We start from the raw sequence: 15,614 nt of genomic DNA on the forward strand, positions 1-15,614 counted from the left end.
GGAGACCCAAGAATTAGGCCTTAAGCAACTCTTATATAAGCCAACACTGAGCAATAATCTATCTATATATATTGTATTAAATTTCTCATAAAATTAAATTTCTCTGTATTAACATTTTAGTTAAAATATTCACCATGTTTTACTTTTAAGAGCTATAAAATTTCTCATAAAAATTATATACGCTGCTGATTGTTGAGATGATCTAAGATATTCTTTAAAGGAAAGAGTGCATACCAAATACGTAATTAACAAACAAAGATATAGTAGTTGGATATGGAAATGGATTGTAATGGAAAACATCAAACTAAACGTCCATGTCAAAATAATTAATAGATAGGTAAATTCAGAATAAAAGTAAACAAAAAATTAATATTTGGATTTCCGTTCGGACCATAATACCTAGACAAGAGTCCAAAATTAATGAATAGCTAATTTTAATTTGTAATAAAATGATGCGGAGATAATAAAATGTGAGTACGTTCGAAGGCATTGTTTGACGGGACATGATAATGTTCAAAATCTACAAAATATGGTGCCTCAAAATCTACAAAATATACTTAGTTTTCAGCTTCAACAAATGTTATTAATTTTTTTTGTGTCCATGTCACTTTTATGTCACTTTTAATATAGATTTTGAACATATATATATATATATATATATGTATATGTATATATATATATTAATGGAGAGCCTCAGGGTGCTATTTGCACGATAACCATGCTGCTTTATGCTACTATTATGCATGTGTATGAATTTTCTCTAAATTCATATATTTCGAGCATAAACATAATACATGTTTTAATCCTACGTTACTTTCTTTTCCAATGGCTGCGTAAAAATAAGACTTGACTTTAAATGGCCAGGCATTCCCACCTTGAGGAAGAGGCTAGAGTTCAATCTCGTAGGAGAAGCGAGGAAGTTACGTTTTTGATTCCACAGCTTCCTTCAATATCCAGTTTCTACCGTAAGTCCCTTACTGAAGGAAAAATCAGCCTAATCATGTAACAGATTTATATGTTGAACTAGATATTTCTTTTAGAAAATACACTAACATGTGTACTGGACTGGAACATAGCTAGATTGCTGAATTGACCACATACACTTCCCTACCATAGACATGTCGCATGACACCAAATTATAAAACTTGGAACTTGGAACATAGCTAGATCTTAGTTGCTGTGAGCTTTGATAAACTTGAACTTGACATGAAACCAGCTCATGGTATAACTGACCTGAAATCCACGACATTTTCTACAAAACTTGGAACCGAGATTTCTTAGTCGTTGTTGTAAGCTTTGGTGAGCTGAAATGCAATACTTGGAACGGATCAGAGAAAACGACGCGCGTTTCTGCACCGCACAATACTTGGCCCTCTCTTAGTCACCTAGCCCACCCCGACGTACGACTGACCTGCAATAATGGAGTCAAGTCGTTGGCATTATATTGGTGGAACAGAGCGTGTGTACGCATGCTAACCGTGATATCTAGGCTCTAGTCACTGTCAGGATGCATCTCATCTAATGCAAACAATAAGAACCAGATGACACATGTCAGAAGTAACAAAAATGTGCTCATATTATTAAAAAATAGCTAATATGGCTGATAATTAAACTGTAAAATAGCACTCTAGCTATTAGAGCAATATGGCTGATAATTGTGCTAATAATCAATGCTATAAATGGCTGATTTTAGTCAGATTTTAATCAGGCAATGTAGGACCCATGGGATCACTTAATTACTTATCAGGTTTTGTCATCTTTAACTCCTCAAAATATTTGTATCAAGGGATAACTTTTTCATATATTTCCAGACGTAGGGAGTATCTTTTTTCATTTACATGATTCCTTGGTCCTAGATTTTTATTCATGGGTTTCACACCATGTACATCTGTTGACAGCCTCTCCACCCCACCGGACTATAAGAAAGCACTTGGAGTTACTCATCAGCTAGCGTGACTTCAAACATTTCACTAGCAATGAGTTCAATTGTGCGCCTCGTTTTCTCTATGGTAGCCGAGGTCTGCAGCGTCATGGAGAAAGACAAGGAGCGCCGTTCCAAACTCTGCCGTGGCCTCCGATTCATCAAGGACGAGATGGGGCTCGTGATTGCCCTGATGAAGGACATGGACAAGGAGTGCCGAGGAGCTGTGCAGGAGATCAGGATTCAGCAGCTGCAGGAGTTCGCTTACGATGTTGAAGATTTCGTGGAAACTCTCCGGGATCAAGCAGCTCTTAGCAAACTCCTCGTGGCCATTAACATGGACCCCCGTACTGAACAGCTTGGAATCATCGAGCAGTTCAAGGAGACAATCTCGTCTCTAGCACAAGATTTGAAGCAGAGCACTGAATCGAGCCAGGGCCAAGATACAGATCAGGGTGCTACGTCAGACCCGGATGAAGATGCAGAGGAGCAGCTTCAGAGCATCGGTGGGCCCAAGAGTAAAATTGTTGAGCTGCTCGAGCCCTCGCCAGGCGAGGGGCAGCAGCTGCGAGTGATCTCCATTGTGGGATGCCGAGGCGTGGGGAAGACTGCCCTTGCAAGGGAAGTACATAAGAAGTATTCCTCCTCGGATGAATTCGACTGTGTCGCTTGGGTTGTAGCTTCTGGATGCAACAAGAAGAAGGATCTTCTAGACAAGATTCTCGAGAGTGTTCGGGAGGATCTTGCAAGAAGGGCTCATGATACGGAAAATGCTCCCAAGGAAGCTGAAGGCGCTTCCACCACAAAACCCAATCTTCAGGACATTTTGTCCCGCAAGAGGTCTGTATCCCAATCCATTTTCATGTTATAGCAAGTGTTTCTACCGGTCTACTGTTTAGAATTTCTCATACAACTAGCAAAAGTTATCCGACTTTCTACTTTTCTTTATAGCTAAGCCCTTGATTTCATGTTATCTAAATCCATGTACACAAAACAAATATTTTGTAGCTAGATTACTACATATAGTTTTATTCATGTGTATAGTATGGTCAAAGCATGATTTTGTTTAAAGTATGATAGAGACGTATCAACTATCAAGCCTGTTTTGTTATATAATCATTGGAACCTTCGCGATAAATAATTGGGTCACGCGAGCGATTAATTTCTATATCAATCATGTCTTATCTTAGTCTACAACTAATTAGAAAGGTAAACCAGCCCTAAGTCATTATATTGTTTCAATAAAGATCATTGAGGGATATGGGTACCCCATGGATCCCTACCGACCAGGATACTGGTCGGACCTGACAAGTGAGCCCGCCCAACCAGGACGTGCAAGCCGAGGACATGAAGTTATTTGGAGTACACGTCAAGCCAACAAAACAGTTCAAATCAGCCCGTATATCATGGAATGCGTATTGTAGTTTGACTCACATTACCTTCCATGTAACTACCGAGTATATTAGATTCAAACCGACTTGTAACCTTAGGTCGTCAGCCTATATAAGGCACACAAGGGAGCCTCCCAGGGTATCCAAGCATTGAGCAATATGATCCACCAAAATACATGACGTAGGGTATTACTCTCAGGAGGCCCGAATTTGTCTAAAACCCTCGTGTCCCTTCGTTTTCTCGCGATCACATTCGAGTTCTTGGTTCCCCTGCAAATAAACCACTTGGGTAACCCCCGGTGGACTGTTGGGGTTTTAAAACTGATAGATGGCACGCCAGGTAGGGGCGATTGTGAGATCCTCCTAGTGACCTTGATGGCATCCCGCTCCGACGTTGTGTTTCCCGAGAGCATGAAGGACTTCCTCACCAACCCGATCTAGATTCGTTTCGGGACCATGCCAACGGATTCTGATCCGACCGCTTCTTCCATCTACTCGACATCTTCCGTCGACTCGGCATCCACCACCAGCTTGGCTTCTGTCGGATCTACTCTGGCGGGACAAGTTCTCTACCCATGGATCGTCATACCGCTTGCCGAGCAGGTCGCCGACCTCTCTCTCTCCGAGAGGGTTCCAGATCTACTTGTTGTCGCCCGCCCACCCACGCCCTCCAATTTGATCCTGGGGCTAGATTGCATCAACAACACTATTGCTGAGTGCATAAATCTATTTGAGGCGACACTATGTTCAACAAGGTCAGCGTAGGGTCCGTCCCGCGTCCCCTTTGGTTTGCGGAACTCAGCTGCCGTGTACTCCACCAAACTCGACCAGGCTTTCCAGATTCAATTAGGAGACCCACCCGAACCCACCTAGTTTTTGGACTCTAGTGAATTTCAGGTACCTCACATCGTCCTGACGCCAAATCCCTACAGAAGCCATGATGAGAGCAACTCCTCCACGCTTGATCGTAGAGCTTTCATGATCTCTACTGACGAGCCACCTTGAGATGGCAAAACTTTTTCTCAGGAAGGAGGCCGCAACGCCAGAAACCAAATCCGCATGGCATAACGCCAACAGGAGCAAGCCAACGCCCAGCAGCAACCTGCTATATTGCAGAGGTAGTAGGCGACCAGTGCCAACCGCCGCGTAACGACCACGACAACTGCCACGCAACGACTGTGACAACGCCAACTAGGGCGACGCCCAGGACAGACGCAGGCGCCTTGTACACACCCACAATCTACTAGCCAACCTTGAGGAGGCCAGTCAGAACGTCTTCACTACAGCTCAGGCCAACCTAGGAGCTGTGTTTGCCGACCTAGAAAATCTTCCAGACTCGAACCAAATCCGATGGATCTGGGCACGACTCCAAGTCGCCAACACCCAGATCAAGGAGTAGGCCAACTGTCGGCCCGCACACTCTCGGTCCACAGCTACCTGACACAGTTGGAGCCAATCTAGGCATAGCATATCCGACCACCGCCAAGACGACTGCACAGGATGTTGGATGGAGCCAATCCCCAAAGAAGAGGTGAAGCAGAACACCAACCCACCTGTCATTGACAACGCCAACAACGACCATCAGCGCAGCAACAATGACAACCGCTGTCGCGGCAGTATTGGCGATGAAGTGGACCGCGGCCGACCAAGTCGGTAATGTGATCTCCATGATGAGCCGCGCGACCTCCACAATAGCCATGACCTCTGCCCCAAACTCAACCACCGCCACGAGCGTGATGAGTACGACCGCGACTACGACACTGCTCTGAACGCTAGGACCGTCGTCGCCAGGAAGATGGGATGGGCCACCACGCCGACTAAGACCACATGTACGACGCCCCTGAAGACGCTTATGATGTGCCCAGGCACGACAATGGCAGACGTCCTAGGGCTCCACCCATCGAGAATTACCTCAACGACGATGATGACACGATGATCGATGGCCTCGCCGCCTTCACTCCACGCCTCAGGGCTATCAATTGGCCGGCCACATTCAAGCCGGCCATTAATGAAAAGTATGATGGTCGCTACGACTCCACGATCTGGCTCAAGATGTATAGTATCACGGTGAAAGCTGCCAATGGCACTTACGACCAGATGGCCACCTACTTCTCGATGGTGATGGGTCCCGCTCCGTCCCAAAATATAGGTACTTTTATCTTTGTCATAAGTCAAATCATTTTAATTTTGACCAACAATACCTCTAAAAATAATTTATCTCAAATAGAAAAGGTTACATATTATAATAGTTGGCTTCATGATAAATATATTAACATTATATTTATGTTATTAGTCTCTATAATTATTTCTCTATTTCCAATCAAAGTTGAAAATGTTTGATTTTGAAAAAGTCTAAACGTTGCGATATTCTGGGACGGAGGGAATATTATTTATGTGAGGCCGGGATTCATCAAATTTTGTGACCAAACACCATAAGTTTATTTGCTACATGTATGAATGCTCTATTCAAATCATGTTATTAAACTTGCCTTGTTAGGTGCTTGGTCTTTGTTGACGATGTGCGGAAAGTGGAAGTGTGGAAAGATACAGTAGATGCCTGCCGAAAAAATTGCAGCACAAGCAGAATGGTTGTGACCACGAGTGTTCATTCTGTAGCCACAGCCTGCAGCTCTGGAAGTTATGTGTACAGAATGCAATGTCTTAGTGATGGTGACTCAAAAAGTTTATTCTGGAGAAAGGTTTATGGCTGCCAAAAGGATCCTCCGTATTCACTGGTAACTGATTCAGAAAGCATCTTCAGTAAATGTGATGGTTTACCACGGGCACTGACTAGTGTAGCCAAACATTTAAATATGAAAGGAGATACGCTGAGAGGTGCTCACTGCATAGAGGTGGGACAAAACCTTGGCAAATACTACCTGTCAGGTAACAACAATGCAGCGAGCGTCTTTAAGGAAATGAGAAGATCACTTCTGCATTGCTACCACAGCTTGCCTGACTATGACCACAGGTCCTGCATGCTTTACTTAGGTATATTCCCTAAGGGCCATCAGATTAAGAGCGAGAACCTAATGAGAAGATTAATGGCTGAAGGGTTGATCGTCAATGAAGGCTGTAAATGTGTTGATGTGTTGGTTGACCGGTGTATCGTTGAGCCAGTGCAGATCTGCAACAATTCGGTAGTTGCCAAGAGGTGTCAAGTTCACGGTGTAGTGCTGGAGTACATCGTTCAAAAGTCAGTAGCTAAAAATGTGGTCACTCTGATTCAAGGCCGTGAGCCCGTACTTAAAGGAAGCACTGAGGCACGTGTCCGTCGACTCTCTATTCAGTCCAGCACCAAAGAAAGATTTGATGAACTTGATGAAGACAAGTCTGCTTTAAGGTCGTTAACAATGTTCAAGACTGAGCCTACTGATTTAAAGATGTGCAAGATGCTGCGGATTCTTGATCTTGAAGGTTGCAATGGGCTTGACCAGGGATTTCTTGAAGGCCTAAGTGAATTGCTGCTTCTCAAGTATCTCAACCTCAGGAAAACTCGCATCAACAAGCTTCCCACAAAAATAGAGAAACTGCAACGTTTGGAGACGCTGGACATCCGAGAGACAAATGTGGAAATATTGCCCATGGAGGTCATCATGTTGCCGAAGTTAGCTTATCTGTTTGGCAAGTTTCAGCTACCTGAGGTTCCCAATAAAGAAAAAGAAGCTGACAAGCTTTATGAGTTCCTGAAAAAGAAAAGTGCACTGCACACACTTTCTGGATTTGTCACCAATAAGAGACAAAGTCCGGAACATGTTATACTTCTCGCAAGAAACCTGAAGAAGGTCAAAGTATGGTGCAACTATACTTGTGCTGATGCGCCAACGTGGTTATTTCCTCATCCTGAACTCGCCAAGAGCAGTGCTACTGCTTCTGATCGTTCATCAAAAAGGAAAAGTAACTTGTGCCCTCCGAGGTCTGTCAAAACATGTCTTGTGTCAAAGGATCATGAGTGTCCTTGGAACAAGACTAAAGAACGTCGGAGTAACAACATGGACTTCATCAAGCTTCTTAAGATGCGCGTCACCCCTCTAGAGTCTGTATCCATTACTTCCAGTACAATTTGCACTGAGTTCTTGGGTTCACTAGAGGGTCCCTGCACCATCAGTTCTATCAAACTGCGGGGAATTTTGAACAGTCTGCCTGATTCTAACAAGTTAAGGGAGCTAGGTAGAATTAAGAAGCTGCAGCTCTTCTCAACTGGTCTCAACGTCAAAGATCTATCGGCCTTGCAAAATTTACGTGGCTTGGAATATCTGAAGCTGGTGGAGCATGATGCTAGATTATTTTGCAACGGTGTTTTCATTGTGGAGAAGAATGGATTTGAAAGCCTTAAGAGCCTGTGCATTGACGCCCCAAAGGTTCCAAAAATGCAATTCAAAGAAGGATCCATGAAAAGCCTAACATCCCTTTACCTCCTCTGTCCAAATTCTCAGATGCCATCAGGAATCGTCGAGGGCATCTCACATCTTGCATATCTCAGTGAAGTGATACTCCACAGTTCAATGCAACGAGCTTGGGAAGCAATGGCAAATGGGCACCCTAACCGGCCGTGTGTGAAGAGGCAACATATGTAACTTGTGGAGCAAGTTCGTCGCTTTCTTCTTGCGTGTGTGACGTGGTAATGTAGTTGCATTTCAATAATTGATAAGGTAGTATTATATTATATCAATAATATGCCACAATATTGTCCTCTAACAATTCTCTGTTGGAGCTGTGGCGACGCTAGTGCTGTGGGTGTACCGTACCCATCAGGATTCGAGTCTCAGACTTGGTGATTGCTATCCCTTTTTTCAGCTTGTAATAAGAAATTCACTGTACACTGTATCTATATATATTTGTTTGAAGGCCAACAAAAATTCTACAGTTTTAAGGCCCATCAATCTCTAAGTCCACACTGCCAGACACTCCTAGTATATATTTGTTAGAACCGACTATTCTAGATATTATACCAATCTATTGCATGGGATGTCAGGGACGAACTAATTGTTTCTAGTAAATTATTAAAGGGAATGAGATGAGCATAGACAAGATATCCTAAAACATTTTTGTACATCCTAATAAACTAATTAAGATATCCTAAAAGATTTTTGTACATCCTAATAAACTAATTAAGATATCCTATAAGATTTTTGTACATCCTAATAAACTAATTAAGAATTTTGCCACCAATAAATATTGAAAAGAAGTAGAAATTTTTAAATTTCAACCAGGAAATAATGTCGACTTTAAGTATGCATATGTGAACTGCATAACAATTCTGCATCTTTTCTCTATCTCTACTAAGCTAATACCCAAGAATTTAATTAGTTGGGGCAGAACTTACCTTGGCCTTGGGCCATGCCGGCCGACTTCAGTTGCCGACTCCAATCCCGCTTCATGAACTTGCTCCCTAAGCTGGGTCAAGGCTATCTCAAGCCTCCGGTTAGGCGCGGCTAGGGTTCGTCACGCCGTCGGCATCAGGAGACACAGGCAGGAGACGGAGGGATGAGAAGAAATAGTTTATTGATCGTTTGGGCCTATCGGGCTGCTGGCTACCCACACCTATTGGGAAATAACTGGGCTGCGACGTACGATCTTCGATGGGCTTCGGATTTTCGAATTGGCAGGGAAGGTGTTCAAGTTCTAAATAGTTCTCGTTATAACCGGGATCAAAGGGGTTAGTCCTAGTTGCAAATGCCAACTAGGAGTAAAAGTGTGCCACATTCCAGCCTACCATGGCACACCCCTTTTTCTCGTGAGCTTAGATTAAACCGAGACTAAAGGATCAAAAGTCAATTCTCTACTCGTGGTTCCTCGTAAACTGAGGAAGTATTATTGAAAACAGTATTGTAGATAACATGAACAAACTTTCATATGACACAAATAATAAATACTAATACAATAATTATTCATGAAAGCATTGTCATAACAAAATGAAACGTTCCTTGTAAATGGAGGAAGTATTTTTGAAAATAGTATTGTAGTCCTACGATCGAGACTGCATGCACCCCAAGTTTGGCTAGGCCGTGACAGATTGAGCCCAAAAATGCTTGCACACTACCGCACTGCACCGTACCTGTGCTCCACCACGCTGGATCTCCACTCATAAATAAATTTTACGTCCAGTCGAACTTTTTTGAAGCACCTCGTGCATGCAGTACAGCCGTTCAGAAAAGAAATGTAGCAGATGGACAGTGCATATCTCGTGATGTGCATTGGTGCAGATGGACAGTGCTGGTTGCTCCTTTAAAAACTTCGTGCTACTTGCCTGCTTTTCTCCAAGACCGCCTCGGTGCTTTTCATCGAAGAAACAGAATACTAGCAGCATTTACACCCAGTTGCTCCTTTAATTAAGAAACCTCGTGCTACTTGCCAGCTTTACCCACAGTTTTTTTTTTATCCTAGTTATGCAGAGTCGGGAGTATTTCAAGATCTTTGTATCATCATGATGTAACCAACTTAAAATTAATAAAACTTGCTTTATCGAAAAAAAGAAAAAAAACATAGTTCGACAAAACTTTTGCAGGTTGATTAACCTCTGCAGGAGCCTTTGTCAGTTCGTTCTTGCTGATATGCGCCCACGGCCCACATCAACCAAAATATTCTCACCCGTTGACTGTTGACCACCTGCTGCGGAGCGGGACAGTGGCGGCCTCTGTCCAAAAATGCTTGCTCATCTTTGCGTTGGATAGCATGCAACGAGCGGTGGTTCTGTTCATGCGCTCAGCCACACCATTCTGCTGCGGAGTGTACAGAATGGTGCGATACCTCACAATGCCTTCCTTACTGCAATAATCAGTAAACTCATGCGAGCAAAATTCACCACCATTATCAGTACGAAGCAACTTTACCTTCTTCTCAGTTTGCCTTTCTATCATTACTTTCCACTCTTTAAAAGCAGCAAATGTATCATCTTTACCTTTCAGAAAATAAGGCCATACTTTTCTAGAGTAATCATCAATGATAGTTAGCATATAATTTGCACCACCATACAAGGTCTTACGAGATGGTCCCCACAAATCTGCATGTACATACTCAAGTATACCTTTGGAGCGATGTACCGCGGTATTGAACTTTACCCTCTTGTGCTTATCAAAAATGCAGTGCTCACAGAAGTTCATCTTACTTTGAGTGCAGCCATCCAGCAGGTTTCTCTTCATCAATTCTGCCATACCAAGTTCACTCATGTGCCCAAGACGCTTATGCCAGAGGTTAGTATTATTATCAGAGACAGTAGCAGTCGTAGCGGAACCATGCAAAGTACTTCCTCTAAGCACATATAACTTGGCAGAATTCATATCACCAACCATGGAAACGAGAGAACCTCTTGATACCTTTAAAACTCCACTTGAAGCAGAGTACTTGTACCCATCATCATCGAGTGTGCTGAGGGAGATGAGATTTCTTGCCATCCTTGGTATATATCGCACATCGTCCAGCATGCGAACCATGCCATCATGTGACCTGATTTGAATTGATCCAATGCCCACGATCTCACATGGGTTGTCATCTCCCATGTGTACGACATCTCCACTCTGCATAGGTTTATAAGAACTAAAACATTCTCTGTTAAAGCAGATATGAAACAAACATGGCAAATCGAGTATCCATTCCTCATGACCAGCAACACAACCAGCAAATGTGACAAGGCAATCTCCCGAATCAATACTATCAGCACCGGAGACCACAGAGGTATTACCTTCAGTTTTATTTTTCTGTTGATATGCAGCATTCCTCTTCTCCTTATTCTTTACCTTATAGCAATCCTCGATGAAGTGGTTCGTTTTCTTGCAGTACTTGCAGATCTTCTTATCCCTGGACTTTGAACGTCCTCTACCATGCTGGCTCTTGTCGCGATTGTTGTTGTCGTATGACTTCTTCTCAGATCCGCCCCTGAACTGCAATGCTTCGCCCTTGAAGGATAATGACTCACCCTGCACCGTACCTTTCATCTTCTTCTTACTTTGGAGTGCCTCATAAACCTCCGCTAGGGTTAGTTCATTACGGCTTAACAATATGGTGTCACGGAAATTTCAATATGAACCGGGCAGTGAGCATAGTAACAAAAGACCTAAATCCTCATCATCAAATTTTACCTCCATGGACAATAGATCGGCCACGATCTCCTTAAAGACTGATATGTGGTTCATCACCGATCCTCCTTCCTGCAACTTGTGCGGGAACAAGTTCATCTTCATGTGCATCTTACTGGTGAGATCTTTTGACATGCAGATCGATTCCAGTTTCAACCAAAGTTCTGTAGCAGTTTGCACCTGCAGCACTTCTTGCAAGATATCATTAGAAAGATGAAGTTGAATGAGCGACAGAGCCTTACGATCTTTACGTTTCTCCTCAGGGGTCCATTCTTCCTTCTTCTTCTTCCCGAAGCAAACAAGCGCCTCATCTAGATCCTGTGATTTGGTGAGTATTGCCCTCATCTTCACTTGCCACAGTGAGAATCTCGTCTTGTAGTCGAGTAGCGGTAGATCAAACTTCATCGACGCCATCGCGTTGCCCTGATCTGAAAAACTCAACTCTGATACCACTTGTTATACGCTACGGCGGAGGAACGACGAAATAAACAAGATCAATCGCAGAGAGACACGAGATTTAACGTGGAAAACCCTCCCAATGGGAGAGGGAAAAAACCACGGGCGCCAGCCAGCAACAATCTTCACTATATCTGGGTGAGGTTACAAGAGCTGGAGATTTACAACTTGGGGATACCCTAACTTGGGGCCTTCCCGTATAGAAGTCTATGATGCATCTTTTCCATGAGGAAGGTGGTCCATATATATAGGGAGGAAAAACTCCTACAGTCTCGTCTATTAGTAATATGGTACTAATAGGTGGTGTAGTCCCTCTAAATGCTAATGGGCCGCTTTGCTTCAGCCCGCTTCACTTCAGCCCAAGAATTTGGATCATAACCCAACGATTTGTTGGAACAACTAGTGCCACCAATGAGCCTGAAGAACTTGTGGCTAGAAGATTATGGCAGTCAGAGCTTTCCTGGCTGGCTCATGGCCATTTCTCATCATCTTCGTAATCTTATTTGTATTGAATTGAAGGATCTGTCGACATGTAGCAATCTACCACCATTTGGACAGTTGCGGTCCCTAGAAAGCCTGTATCTTCGGAAGTTACCCAACGTTTCAAAAATTGAAAGGGGTGTCTGCGGTGGGAAAGGAGCGTTCCCTTGATTGGCAAAGTTCACAGTGGCTCATATGGATGGTTTGGAGGAGTGGAATACCACATGCCCTGGCAAAGATGGTGTGGAGGAGTTCATGTTCCCTATTCTAGATGTACTCGATGTATCTCATTGTCCAAAGTTGAGGTTGAAACCATGCCCACCCAAATGTCGTGAGTTCATAATATTTAAAAGCGACCAAGTTATATCTTCACTGGAGGAGGTACAAACCAGCAGCGATCACTGCAACTCTACTCCAACCACCACCAGACTGGCTATCAGCCAGACAAAACAGCACCACAGTTCCAGGCTGTTTCACCACTTCCCAGCCCTCCAGGAGTTGTAAATTTCGAGCTGTTACTACCTGAGGAGCTTGCCGGAGGGCATACAGCAACTCTCCTCCCTTCAGTCACTCTAGTTGAGTGATTGTCGCAACATATCAGCACCGCCAGACTGGCTGAGCGACATCTCCTCTCTCAAAAGGCTCGTCATCAGGAAATGTGTTAGAATCAAATCTTTGCATGCATGTATACAGCAGCTCACCAACCTCCAGCAGCTAGTTATTCATCGGAACCGGGAACTGGAGCAGTGGTGCGAGTCAGAAGAGAACAAGGCCAAGCTCGCACACATAAACATAGTAAGTTCATGACCACCGCATTTATTTTTCTAAATCCGGCATTCAAGTTTTCTAATAAAACTTATGTACTTCCTGTTTGTGATTTCCATGAGAGTATAAGCTAGAGCTAATCGGTCGCACTTTTTTTCAACTTTGCAGATGTATAAGCTTGACCGAGTGCCATAAAAAATGCCACCAGGGTAAAATGCGGGTCATAACCAGCTAGCTGGACTTGAAAAGTGCGATGCCTGTAGAAGTGCACTTCTTATGTCTGTAGAAGTGCAGCTTCAGTTTTAACATACTTGCCTTCACCTATTCTCCTTCTGAAATTGCTTTTGACCCCCAGCCTGTCATGTGGCTCACTGTGAGACATTTCTGGGAAACAAGCTCAAATCATGTTTAATCAAATGATCTTCATTAGCCGCTGCATTATTAGATCTCAGATACCGGGGAGCTTAAAGAAGCTGTAGTGTAGTTCACTACATTTCCTCCAGAGACCCATTAATGCTTTCAGCACAGACGACATTGGAACTCCAACTGCTTCTGTCAGTGACTTGTGACTGTACAAATGAACTCTGTTCGGTTCTTCAAATTCTGCAATAGATTTTGTCTTCTGCTCAACTTTCCTTCTGTCCTCTTCTCAGTAATTTTTTTGTATGTTGGGCAGACAACTCTCCCCCCCTCTCTCTCTCCCTCCTTGAATGCTTAATGCACCAAATAAACCTATATACTGAAGATCACATTTTACATGAAAAACAGGGCAAGCATTCCTGCAAGTAAGAAAAACATTGGAACTCCAAGCTTTTCAGAGCCTTTCTCTCCAGAGCCTGCCATGTGGCTGGGAGAAATTTCTGGGAAACAAGCTCAAATAATATCCTCCAGAGCCTTTCAGCACAGACAACATTGGAACTCCAACTACAAATGAACTCTGTTTGATTCTCCAAATTCAGCAATAGATTTTGTCTTCTGCTGAACATTCCTTCCGTCCTCTTCTCTGTATTTTTTTGTATGTTGAGCAGACAACTCTCTCTCTCTCTCTCTCTGAATGCTTAATGCACCAAATAAACCTAGATACCGAAGATCACATTTTACACGAAAAACAGGGCAAGCATTCCTGCAAGTAAGAAAAACTTTTTTTTTGTCTTATTTTTTTGATACTTGATAGCGAAAGAGGGAAAAAGGATGCAGCACAGCAGCAGCCAAGAACAGGGGATGTAATACTTGCAGGCAAAGCATCGATCAAACCTTTGCCACAATGCAGCCGCGTGCTTGCTTGGCTTCATGCGCAGCCCGGCGCGGTGAAGAACCATGCCTTCTGGTCCGCTCCGTGCACCGTGGCCGACGCGTCTTCGTCTTCTCTTCCGACGACCACACTGCGGCAACCAAGCGGACGAGCGGTGTGGTTGGTGGGAGCTGTGCGGTGCCCTCCACTCTGTAACCGTTCCCAGCGCCGCCTCGCAAAGCCTCGCAAAGCCCACATCGTCACTCAGCGCCGGCGGGAGGAACTATTATGATCTCGCTCAGAAAGTCAGAATATCTAGCTACGTAGCAACGCAAATAGGCAGGATGGCAAGGAATTTCGGGTTTCGGAGCAAGAACGTAACAGAGCGCGGGCATGCAGAATCGGGAAGACGACGAAGCTATCAGGCTCAGAGTTTCAGGTATGAGTTCAACGATGATGATTCCATTCCTTGCAGAGGATGCAAGCGCTCCAATTAAGGGGGCGACCATACACCCATACACACACAGCTTCAGTAGTACGAGAGGCAGCCCCTCCTCACCGTGCGTTCATCCAGATGCTAGCTTGTGCCTCCTGAGCGCCTTCTTGGTCATGACATTGAGTTCTTACTAGCTTCATTTTCGTTGACAAAATATAAATAAGTTCTTACTAGCTCACCACCCTACTTACCTTACCCTGATAGGAGAAGGAAAAAAATAGTGAAGAATAAGTTTGATCATGGGCTCTTGCTTTTCAGCCTTTGACCACGCGTCAAGTGGGCTGGAAGTTTTCGTTCTTTTTGGGCCTTGTATGTTTGTGCCCAACAACAACGGATAGCATCACCATCTCAAGTCAAACTTGCAAATCATTTAGGAGAGTGTCGATTCAAAAATTAACATGTTAAAAAATGTCAGTCGAACATTCAAAAGTTGTGATCATCTTTCACTAAAAAGACTTGGACCAGGTATGTCCTTGGTAATCAGCAACTGACAGATTGGCTTAATTATTTGTTGGCATCATATTGCTTGAAGTCAAGTATACGCTACGATTAATTTAAGTATTTACCCCTCGAAATTGAATAATCGTTAGCAGCTAATAATCACTTAACAAAAGATTTGGAGTAAGTCTACACCCGATAATCACGCAATCAAAGGGAAGGATGTGGTCGATTATCTGTTCGAAAGGAGCAAATTAGAGCTTTAAAATTTCCGCAACAATGATGATAGATCGACCGACGGCCAAGACATTTACTAGTTGGATAATGTCTGCACCCACATTATATATCTACTTGGATATAC

The 15,614-nt window shown here is 43.6% G+C and overlaps 1 protein-coding gene across 1 annotated transcript; it reads left to right on the plus strand.

Annotated features, from left to right (window-relative positions):
* Window positions 1-1,832: 1,832 nt before the first annotated feature.
* Window positions 1,833-8,202, plus strand: LOC117866332 (disease resistance protein RGA4). The gene is made up of 2 exons (XM_034750521.2): window positions 1,833-2,761; window positions 5,810-8,202. The coding sequence occupies exons 1-2, from the start codon at window positions 1,977-1,979 to the stop codon at window positions 7,887-7,889; spliced, it is 2,865 nt and encodes a 954-aa protein (XP_034606412.1). The 5' UTR covers window positions 1,833-1,976; the 3' UTR covers window positions 7,890-8,202.
* The last annotated feature ends 7,412 nt before the right edge of the window (window positions 8,203-15,614 follow it).

Source organism: Setaria viridis, chromosome 8 (genome assembly GCF_005286985.2).
Source record: "Setaria viridis chromosome 8, Setaria_viridis_v4.0, whole genome shotgun sequence".
In the NCBI taxonomy this organism is placed as follows: domain Eukaryota; kingdom Viridiplantae; phylum Streptophyta; class Magnoliopsida; order Poales; family Poaceae; genus Setaria; species Setaria viridis.